Genomic DNA, 12,167 nt, shown 5'->3' on the forward strand with positions numbered 1-12,167 from the left:
AACATGTCTCGTAATTTTAGGGTTGAACAAAAGAATATATCTTCCAGTTTCGGCCATCCTTTCCCATTCTCAAGAATTACCAAATGAGGTTCTCTAACTTGTTATATAATATAATAAACTTGGAAAAAACCAAGCCTAAGTATTACAAATGATGTTCAATAATTTTGTGTCTTTCATTGATTTTGATATATTGTTAAGGGAAAATATTTTGCACACTCTATGTATGTATGAACTTGGAGACTCGTTTCAGCAATGATGGATAGAGTTTTTCAAATTTTAAAGAAGTAAAAATGCTTCAAGATTGTAAAAAAAAAAATATATATATTAATATCCAAACAAAATACTTTTAATTAAAAGATTTAATATACTCTTAAGAGATACCTTTTTATTCTTCTAAGCACTTTATTTAAACAGTAAACATATGCTTTTATGGAATGAATAGGGGTGGCAATGGGGCAAGTAAGGGCAGATTTTTACTCTACCCGATCCCGTCCCACCTTACAATAATCCACATAAAATTCGGTCCGTTTCTACCTGCAGGTAGTAAATGGTTGAACTCTAACCTGCCTCTCTCCCTACCCGTCCCTATAATTATTAAAATTTAATAAATAAAATTAAATTTCAAAATTTATATAACCATAATAACATACATAATATAAATTAAAGTAAATTTTTAAATATGATACAATATTATCAATTATTTTATTAATTATTTTATACATATTACACATATTATATATTAAAATTATATATTATATATATATCGGGGCGGGTAGGGACAGATAGTACATAAACCCGACTTCGCCCTGCCCCATCCAAGAACCCATCCCATTAAAAATCCATCCCATGCAAATAGGAACAAAATAGGTACCCGCAAGTTCGGGTGGTGTTGCCATCCCTAAGAATAAAGGGAGTACTTAAGTTAGTAGCTCTTGAAGCCATAACCATGTTGGAATTGTACCACTTAATTATGTGTCCTAGTGGGTTTTATTGCCACTACAAACACGATGTTAATAAAGTTTGGGCTGGGTAACGATTGAAAGCAGAGTGTAAAAACTGCCCTTCAAAGTTCAAACAATCCAGGCCCAACAAAGACGAGCTCTAACGTCAAAAAAAAAAAAAAACTGCTCTCAGCAATTCACAATTATTATAAAGCTACACTAAATAACAACTTCATAAGGGGATGTAGCTCAGATGGTAGAGCGCTCGCTTAGCATGCGAGAGGTACGGGGATCGATACCCCGCATCTCCATCATTATAATTCTTAGTATATCAATAGAAAATGCAGCTCTTAATCTTCTTGCTTATTTAGTTAATTTAATTGCTTCTGAATTCATCATGCAATCTTTTTTCAATTAATAGTTTAAAGTATATTCCTAGAAAATGTGAACCTTAATTTATAATGTTATATATAACAACCAAATTGCTTAAAAACTATTTGATATATAATAAGTATTCAACAGAAATTCTTAACTAGGGATGATTTCTGACATCATCTTTCATAAGACTCACTATTTTGCACATCAAATAATAATGATGTGTACGTTTGTATTCGATAGTAGTGCCCACTTAAAAATAATTATCAAATTGTACGGATCAATTAATTAAATGACACCTTTAAATTTACAAGAACCTAAAGTCATGTTTGTGTCCTGACCTACCAATAACTCGTGCATTTCATGTTTATGTCTGTATAATCCATTATTTTCTTGGTCACCCGTTAAATGTTATATTTATTTCGAATTGAAGAGTGGCCATACAACTTATAAGTTATAATCAATTATTACTATAACAAACAAATTATATCATGAAAATTTATGTAACAATAATAAATAGATGGTCAAATTAATCCTGAAAGATTATATGATTTTCAATTTAGTTTTTGAAAGATTTTTTTAATCAAATCTATTTTCAAAAAATTTCAGTTTAGTCACGTTAATCCTTCCATCACTTTTCATTCTTCAAGCACACTTTCTTTCACTTTCAGCAAAAAAAAAAAAAAAAAAACCATGTTCTTTGTTGCTCTCTAAACCGAGCAACATGCTTACTGGAAGAGAAATCAAGTTAGATTTCGACGCGCGATTAAACGACGGGTGTCATATGCGTTTCTTTCGGTGAAGGTCGGTTCACGTTTCGCACACGAGATGGCAATAAAGGGTGAGAGGTAGTGATTGAAACGGCGTAATTCCTATTTTTTTCACAAAACTCTCCCTCTCGCCTTCTTTGTTAAGAAGCCTTCATCATCGTCGCCGATTGAAGCATCTGGCGCGGCGTCTCTATTTCTCTCATAAAACCCTTCCTCTCACTTTCTTTTCGACGTCGCTGAGGAGAAGACGAAAAAGCCTTTATCATCGTCGCCGATTGAAGCATCCGGCATAGCGTGTTCGCGAGTTTGCCATTGAGAAGTGATTTTAGTACAATGATTGAAGACGTGACCGACGGCCATTTTCGTTGTTTAAGATTTTATTTTTTTCCTGGTTATTAAACTTGTTAAGATTGTGCCATTAATAAAATTTGTTTCTTATTAGTGATTTTGTTGGAATTAAAAACTGTTTGTGGGGTACCGACGGTCATTTTCATTGTTGTTTAATGTTTTTTTTTGTTACCAAACTTTTTGTTAGGATTTTGCCATTGATAAAATTTGTTTTTCGTTAGTGGTTTTTGTTGGAACTGAAAACAATTTGTGAGGCTAAGATTTTACTCTTTATTGACCATGAAAGTTGATCAAAGATTTTGTTTTTCTGAATATTAAAAATGTCTACTAGCTATCAATTTCTCTGTTCATAATTTATGTTTAGTGTTTTGTTTTGTTATTTGGTTATGGTGTTTGCATTTTCTTCATGAAATTTAATTTTGTGGAAGGAAAATTTTTTTTGTTAATGAACTTTTATTTAGGATTGTGCCATTGTTAAATTATGTTTCTTGTTGGTTTTGCTAAAACTGAAAATCGTTTTTAGAGTTAGGATTTCGTTCTAATTGGTTAAACATTTTGGGATTAGGATTTGTCACTTAGGGACTGATTTTACCAAATTTCATAAAGATACCATGGTGATTAAAATATAGAAAGGTGTGCTGATATGTAACTTAATGTGTCACATCCGTTTTTGTTAAGTCATTGTTAACACTGTCAATATAAAAAGTAACAGAAAAATTAAAGTGACTAAACTGAAATTTTTTGGAGATAAATTTGATTTAAAAAAAATTTTAAAAACAAAATTGGAGATTGCGTACTTTTTTTGGGGCTGATTTGACTATTTACTCTAACAATAATTGATTAAAAATATGAGCAAAATTCAACATCATCTTTCCACCATATTTTGTACTACATTATCTTTGATTCTTTTCACAGACACTACATCTTATTGTTCATGAATCATGATCAATTGCACTTCAACAAGGTATGCACATTATATTATCATGCCAGTTTATCCTTTAGTTTGACTTTACAGCTCCTACAAAACATTTTTCTAATTAATCCCTATAATACCAATCACTCATGTCCATCAATATCTCAATAAAGTAATAAATTACATTATTATAAACAAAATATTTCAAAGTAGCATATATACTCATATAGTGCCTAAAGCCAAAGTGCAATTGCCTGGCTCAAGTGGCACACGCATGTGCTGCACATTCTTTCAATTAAATTACATATATCTCTCAAAATATAAACAAATAGGATAAAGTAATTTTTTGTACTTGAAAATATATTTTTAAATTTTATTTTATTTTAATTTTATTATAAAAATTTTTTATTTGTATCAAATTTATTAATGAAGGCTAATTTTTTAAAAAATTTATGACTAATTCAATAAAAATTTTATAAGAATAATCATAAACACAGTAAATCAGAGATAATTGTCATATATTATTGTCATATATAAAAATTTAATCATCAAAAATATATTTGATGCCAATTAAAAATTTTTAAGACAAAATTAGAACAAAATAAAATTTAAAGATATTTTTAAAATTTAAAAAATTTTAAAAATAAAAAATATACTTTATCCTCAATAAATATATATGAAAAACTAAACTGACTTCAACATTATATTCACAAATTTAATTATTTATTGAGCCTTTCTTTTTTTCTCACTTGAGCTAATCAAAAGAGAATGGAAAAAAGCTTATGGCCCTTTTAATATTATAGCAACATGACAGACAATACTTGTCTCCTTTGATTGAGATTGGTGTCATACACATAAAAAAATTAAAGCACTTTTTAGATGATCACTTTCAGCTATCATTGACTACTAAATTTGCAGGTGTAGAGTACACAAATTCAATATCATAGTTTGATTTATTGATGTATGTGTTTTTAATATTGTTATATGTTGTTGATGTTTGATTATTTTTGTTTCATGAATTCGGCTTTGCTTTATCAGAAAATGCGGCCTTTTACACTCACTGAAATGATGCAACATCATTAAAGTAGCTTTAGCGGTATTAATAATTTAATTTAATTGTATTATTCAATATTCAGCGAGGAACAAGCAATTAAGGCAAGATATTAGTATAAAACTATAAGAAAAACATTCAACTTGATGATATTCAATCTATCATTATTTATCATTATTTATAAAACTACACACTAATATTTCTTAATTTTGATATAATTCTTATATACTATTATTCACTAGTAGATTTTATTGGAATTAAATGAACACTTATTTTATAATATATAAAGAATATCAGTTAGAATTTATTAAACCTAATAAAAAAAATTATTGAAAAATACTAGAAAACTAGCACTTTAATAAGTAGAAACAAATAGGGTTAATTAGTATTAATTTAAATAAAAAAGTTGTTGTATACCTAAAAATGGACAAACAGATAAACAATAGGATAAATGTTAATTTTTTTTAATTTTCATTAGAAATATAATTATTTATGTATATTTTTTTATTAATTTAAATTTTAAAAAAATAGTATTTTAATATAGTATCAAAATTTTAATGATTGAAAAGTCTAAAATATAATTTAAGGAGATGTATTAGAAATATAACTATTCATATGCTTCTTTTTATTCAACTATGTTAAGTATACATTAAAATTAATTATATTAAAATTAATCATCAGAATAAAATATATATTAAAATATAAAATATATATTAAAAATAAATAAAATTATACATATATTTATATACAAATATATATAAACTAATTTTAATAATTAATTTTAATATATAAATAATATTTTTACTTTAAAATAAACAATTTTATAATAGTTTTAAAATTATAATTTTGTTGTGACCATGTAATCTAATTACAATAATAGAATAGTTATAGTTATGACAAAGGGATTCACCTTTTTAGTTAACAATCATTACGGTTAAACTCTTGACATGATTTGACAGATGCATATAAGTGGTGAAAGGCTAGGCGATTTGAATCATGGAGATTCATTCGAATATGATCTTCCTTGAACATGAAATTATCCAAGGTGAATTTGTTAGACAAACCATGATAATAATTACTACTAACCGTATAAGCCTAACAGTGGTTTGTGGTTCCATTAATTGCACTATGAAACAGGTTAGGAAATTTGTCGAAAATTGCCCCAACAAAAACCTTAAATAGCTTTGAAGACATTAATTAAATTTACCAACAATAAATTCATGGCGTGTCCAATAAGGCAAACACAGCATTACTAAAACATAGCTCAGCAAAAAATAACCACGACACAACCATGTAAAATGTATCATAAACCAAACATAAATGTTAGTGTTTTCATAATTTCATTTATTATTTGCTTCTTCGATTAGACAACGTACGCTCATTTATTATTGGAGATGATATAAATTTTATCCAATTTTTTTAATAAATGTCTTTTGAATATTTGTTAGCGACGCATTAATTAATCCATACATTTTACATTTCACCGAATCCATAAAATAAACATGTACGGAACATGAACATGGTTCTTAAAACTAAATCCAATCGACTAGTTCGACCAGATTAATCGAAAATTATTCATTTGATTAGTCTGATTCAAAGTAAAAACCAATTATTCATGAATCAGTAAAAAAATTGAAAAATTTCGTCAAAAATATAAATTAGTTGAATTAATTAGATTTTCTAGTAATTAATCCGTTTAAAAAATAAAACAAAAAATTATTTTTAAAAATTTATATATTATATATATAAATATATTATTTTTTATATTTAATTATTATATATTCTAAAATTAAAAATTAAAATTATCAACAAAAAATACATAATTAACATTTCAATATATTTACTACATAATTATTAATACAAAAAATTTAAAAACTTTTATTAAAAATAATTTTAATATGTATCTTTAAGATACATAATAATTTTATTAAAAATAAACTTTTCCAATTAAATTTCTAATTCCATCTCTCAATTTTCATAACCATAATACTGAATGAGTAAAAATACAAATAGGGATTTAGCTAATATATTTTTTAAAAGTATATGATAAATTTATTATGAATAAAAATTTTAATTTATTTTATTTAATAAATATATAATAAATACATAAAAAATTTAACATTTTTATATTTTTAATAATTATTTTAATTTATAATATTAACATATATCTTTAAAATTTGTTAGAATAGGAAAATAGATAAACCCTGCAAATAAAGGCAAGCAGAGTCCTTTAAAGGCTGAAAGGTGTGGTGAGGGCTAGAATGGTAGCTAGCACCAAAAATCAATCTAGATGGATAGATAATAGCCCTGTGCTAGCTTCAAGTCCCAACAATATTTTTATGGTGTGTGTGGAAGACAGCTTAGCCTTGTTGAAATACTAGAGAGTAGAGAGAGTAGAAAGTAGAAACATCAAGTAGACAAACCCCATCAAAAGTTGTTTCTACTGGTTTCCCACTTTCTATTTTTCTACATAGAAACCACTTGTGTTTTCTGATCCATTATTATTAACTTTACTTTGCATATTGGATATAATAGAGATTCCCACCTGTTCTTGGGGGCTAAAAAAAATAAAAGCAAGCTACCATTATACAGTAGTATAGTACAAGGGAAAAGAAAAGAGTGAAAAAGGGTGTTGTGGACAAGAAAACAAGCTTCATTTTTCTCTCTTTTTTCCATTAAACCAAGCAAAATATTATAACAAGAGTGGGGTTCCATAGTTAAAAGGCAAAAACATGCCCCAAGCACAAAGCTTTTCCTATTTAGTAGTAATTAAATTATAGCTATTAAGTCCTCTCTACAAACACACTTCATTCATTCCCAACTCTGACTAAGCTTCCAAATTCTACATTGTTAGAGGATGGTAAAAAAAATTACCCTATAATAATATTAATATAACAAAAGGGTGTAAATGTAAATGTAACACCACTACAATTAGTCTTCTTCACAGCCCCAACAAAATATAGTAAACTAGAGTAATAGGAAGAGCAATTAGCATCCCAAATATAACCCTGCAACAAAATAAACACAAAGCTTTCAGATTTTCAACACATTTTAAGATTACTAACAAGAACAAGATGAACAAAGTTCAAACCCTGTGCTTAATATATCAGGATGAACGTTGTATTCCTTAGCAAACACAAAGGGTACAATTCCTTGAGGCAGGGCAGCCTGAAAATATGCACATTACATTGAAGAATTCAATTGATTATAAGACTATAAATTACAGAACAAAACATTCATAATCAAATTTTTGTTTAAATTATTATTATTATTTACCTGTACAATGGCAACGTGCAACAAAACTCCCCTTAGTCCTACCACAATTGATGCTACAGCCATTACTGCAGGGCCGGTGAGGAAACGAACCGCCATGGCGAATGAAGCGACCGTGTTTCCGCAGGCAATGATCTTTGGTTGCAATGCCATAAATAGCCCTGCAAATTCCACCAAGGAATTCAATTATCCTAACAACTGAAAATCAAACAATGTCATGAGTTTAAAAGAAAAATCATACCAAGGCTAAACATGGCCATGCCAAGGCCTGCATCAGATAGAATTGATATTGATTTGGCAACAATGGCAGGCATAACAACATTCCACCTTCAAAACAACATTAAGAAAGTTAACAATTCCTAAGTCTAAGATTAAAACAAATTAAAATGAGTAAAGATTGCATACTTGAATGAGATCAAAGACCATGTGAGGCCAATTAGGCTAGAGTAAGTGTTGGGATTCCTAATCAGCTTCCTCCAAACCATGATCAAGATGAGTCTTGTCATAACACTAGTAGGTGGCATGTTGGCTGGTTTGGACTCACCTTGAGCTCCATTTTTGGGGTGAAGCTCAGCTGTGGAACTTGAACCAAGCTTTGAAAGCACTGGCCCTTCCTTGTCAACACCATTAGCAACTGTTCTGTTACCAAAGCTGAACTCATCGTGCCCAAACTCTTCATAATCTAACCAAAACAAAGTGGAAAATAAAATACACACTCCACTGAAGTAGCATATAAGAGACTAATTACTACAATATTATTATTAAAGATTAAATATACCAACCAAATAATAGGAAGAGAACCAAGAAAAACATGAGAGCCCACAAGAATAGGAGATGTGAACATGAAAAAGGGAATAGAAACAAAACAAAGACCTAACAAACCCCACACTCCAACTTTGAACACCAACAACCATTTATCTTTATACAAAGGGACAAAAGAAACATGCATGGTTGAAAAACAAAAACAGGAAAAGTTCCAAGGGGCAATAAATGATCATGTTCAAATGCAAAATTTAACGCTTAAATGGACATAAACAAAACCAACCAACCAACAACCAAAGACCAAAAACAAGTCAAAAGGAGGGAGAATAGAGCATGAAAAACATTACCTTTCTGGTGAGCTACCCCACCAAGATGATCATTTCCATAATCTCCACCTCTGAAGACATGGATTCCACCTTCTGAGACAGGAGAAGCACTTGAACTCCATACAAACATGTGAAGATCCTTTCCCCCACCATCAGCAGCACCACCGCCACCTTTCTTCTTGGCCCCAGGACCTGTCACAGGTGAAAAGATCCCTGCACTCGTAGGACCAGGATACACCCCACCACCACCACCAGCATGAGAAGAATACACAGCTCTACCATTTTCCTCATCAAACCCCAAGTTGCCAAAATTTGATTGCCTTGGACTAACATTCCTCCCATTATTCACCATAGAATAAAAATCAGTGTGGTTGAAGCTAGAGCCTCTAGGTGTAGGGTTCCTAGAGGATTGAAGAGAGTATATCTCGGCATTGGTCAAGTTAGAAGCGCGTGGAGTCATTGAAACAGCACCATGTGAACGCCTAGAGAAAATGTCAGACCTTGAACTTGTGCTCTTTCTCACAGTGACGTGCAACTTGCCATCTTCACCAACCTCAGCCTCAGTGTGAAGAGGTTCCTTGCCATCAAGAGAAATAATATCAGAATCAACCTTGAATGAGATAATAGAGGCTGCAGTATCAGGGAACTGCTCCACTATGAGTAACCTGGCACCTCTATACTCAAACAAGAACAACATGAGAGTGTACCATATGATACACTGAAGCACCACAATCTGAACCATGAGGCTCCCTGATGAATCACCATACATACCCTTCAACAATGGAATCCCCATGACGAGTGTGTTAGGGAGAGTTGAGAGAGAGAAGAGTGTTATGGACCATTCCAAAGAACCCCTTGAGCTTATTCTAGACCATATTGCAAGCACCACAAGAACAATGGCTTTTTGGAGTGAGTCTGCTGCAATGAACTTGTAATTCATGGCGTAAGGGTTGTTGGTGGAGATGAAGTGAAAAGAGAGAAGTGGAACCGCAAAGAGAGCAACGAAACGGTTTATGCCGGAGCATTGGTCGGGGCTGAAAATCTTCCACCATTTGACTGAGCCGTAAGCTAGGATCATGGCTACATAGAGTGGAACAACTGCAGTGAGAACATGGTACAAGTCCGAAAGGCTTATCATTTTTGTGGTTCTAAGAGCTCAAAGATGCAGACTTTGCTGAAAAGGAGAGAGGGGCATTGGTGGGTGGCCGGAGATCAGAGGAGAAGGGAAAGCTCAACACAAATGAAAAAGGTGAAGCCTTTTCTCCACCATTTTATAACACAAAAAACCTTCTAACAATTTCTTTTTATTTATTTATTTCTCTTTTTATTTAATTATTATTTTTATATTTTTTATTATTATTTTCTTCTGTTTTCTTTTTTCTTGTAAGAAATTTTTCTTATTTAGTTAAAATTTACGTATAATTATTTTTATATAAATAATTTATTATTTAATAATTTTTAATTATTAACTACTTTATATAAAATACCTTATTATATGTGAATTTTGTTGTCTCTATTTTTTAGATAACAAATGGTTTTAATTTTTTGTCCTTATTAAATATGTGCATTATTTACTTAGGGCAATCACAAATCAACAGAAAAATTATAAAATAAATCACTTAAATATAAATTAGTTAAAGACAAATATGATATTCAATAAAGTACCTAACTTTATAGGATTATTAAATTAGTATTGTTGTAAGTATTTTTAATAAGGCGTTTAAGTTATTGGTAATATTAAAAAGACAAAAAAAAAAAGTTAGAATTTATCTTATTTAATATTTATTAATTATCATAATAATTAATAAATATTAAATAAGGTAAATTATTATTATTTTTTGTTTTTTTTTTGTTATAAAATATTTTTATTTATTAAACTATTCTTTTCATTATTTAAGTAAAAGTTTTATAAAGAGAGAGAGGGAATAATAAATTCTAATATAAACTTCTTCCATTTAAAAAAAAAAATATTGTAATATTCTTTTTTTTTTTTTTTTCGAAAAGCCATCTTTTCTTTGGCAAGTTGGCAACCTTTCTTACTAGAGAGTAGAGGCACACATCACTGTCAAAAAAACAAAAAGACAAGTAGCATATCAAGTGCAAATATGAGAAAGATAGAATTTATAAAGTGAAAATTAAGGTGTAGTTAAATTTACTTGAAGTTAATAGTTGAGAATCATAAAATAATTTAATTAATTTGATTAAATTTTTATTTAACAGTTTTTAACTATTAATTTCATATAAAATTAACTACACCTGAATTTTTACTAATTTATAAAATATTTACCAGATTTTTGTTGGGAGCTTTAAATATGTGTCTATTTTTTTCCAATGGTTGACTTATAAACTCGACCTAAAGGGAGGAGAAAAGATACAAATAAAATATAACTTTTTGTTATATTTTTTTTTACATTATCATCAAGAATAATAATTAAGAATAGAACATCGTTATTAATCTAAAAAAAAAACAGGAACTAAAATACCATATCTAATACAAGCTCTAACACCAAAATCAATAAGAAGATTTAAAATCAATGAGAGTCCTGTGTAAAATCACATGTAATAATACACATAATTCCAAAATTTTCATCTTGATATATTTGGATCTAATCAATACTATCTCGATATTATTCCACTCAATGACTCCGCATAATTCATGAAAAACTCTAATAGCAAATACCAATTAGTATAGGTGAAATTCTACTGTAAAAATCGCTTCTAGATAATAAAATATAATCTGTTTACTGCATACTAGAAAGATATATATCAATACTACAAGACTCTATTATTTCTATTCTGTTTATTAACCATTTTTTATTTTTCTCCACAAAACATATTTACTATGTGTCTATATTTAATATGTTTTATATTTTTTGTTACTTGGACTTGTTATCGTTATGATATGTGATACGGTATTTAGATCGTTTGACTCTGATTTTATTTAACTTCTAGTGTAATAAAAAGTTCTTTATTATTACACTAAAAAAATGAAAGACAAAGCAGAGCATGAGTTTTTTTTTTTTTTAATAATTTTAAATTTTAATCATTGATGTATATTTTAAAAACTTAAAACGTGCTCCTTATGTCACGTACAAAAATAATCTCACTTTCATATACTATTAACATCTTTAACATGTTAAAAATTGATATAATGCTATTTCCCATAAACGAGTATTCACACGATTAAAATTAAAAAGATCAAGTCAGGAAGAGTTTTAATTGATCGCAATTTACATGGCATTTAATTTTTTTTTTTTTTGGTTTTCCACAGTATCCCATAAACCAGCAGGTCAAGGACTAATCCGTCGCGGTATTAAGCTTCATTTAAGGGTTTGTCGCTAGCCAATGAATTATTGCATGCACAAGGCGAAATTCGAACCCCCAACACTTGCTTAATCTTATCTTCCG

General features: G+C 29.2%; 1 protein-coding gene and 1 non-coding gene across 2 annotated transcripts; one reads left to right on the top strand and one right to left on the bottom strand.

The window, feature by feature from the left end:
* Positions 1-1,179: 1,179 nt before the first annotated feature.
* TRNAA-AGC (transfer RNA alanine (anticodon AGC)) lies at positions 1,180-1,252 on the top strand. Its single transcript has one exon. It is a non-coding gene; the product is annotated as a tRNA-Ala (tRNA).
* A 5,778-nt stretch (positions 1,253-7,030) lies between these two features.
* On the bottom strand, positions 7,031-9,897 carry LOC112783772 (probable auxin efflux carrier component 1b). Its single transcript, XM_025826839.3, has 6 exons — positions 8,781-9,897; positions 8,077-8,353; positions 7,913-7,998; positions 7,675-7,832; positions 7,490-7,566; positions 7,031-7,406 (listed from the first exon to the last, which is right to left on the bottom strand). Exons 1-6 carry the CDS (start codon positions 9,895-9,897, stop codon positions 7,340-7,342), a joined length of 1,782 nt encoding a protein of 593 aa, XP_025682624.1. The 3' UTR covers positions 7,031-7,339.
* Between the last annotated feature and the right edge of the window lie 2,270 nt (positions 9,898-12,167).

Source organism: Arachis hypogaea, chromosome 20 (assembly GCF_003086295.3).
Source record: "Arachis hypogaea cultivar Tifrunner chromosome 20, arahy.Tifrunner.gnm2.J5K5, whole genome shotgun sequence".
In the NCBI taxonomy this organism is placed as follows: domain Eukaryota; kingdom Viridiplantae; phylum Streptophyta; class Magnoliopsida; order Fabales; family Fabaceae; genus Arachis; species Arachis hypogaea.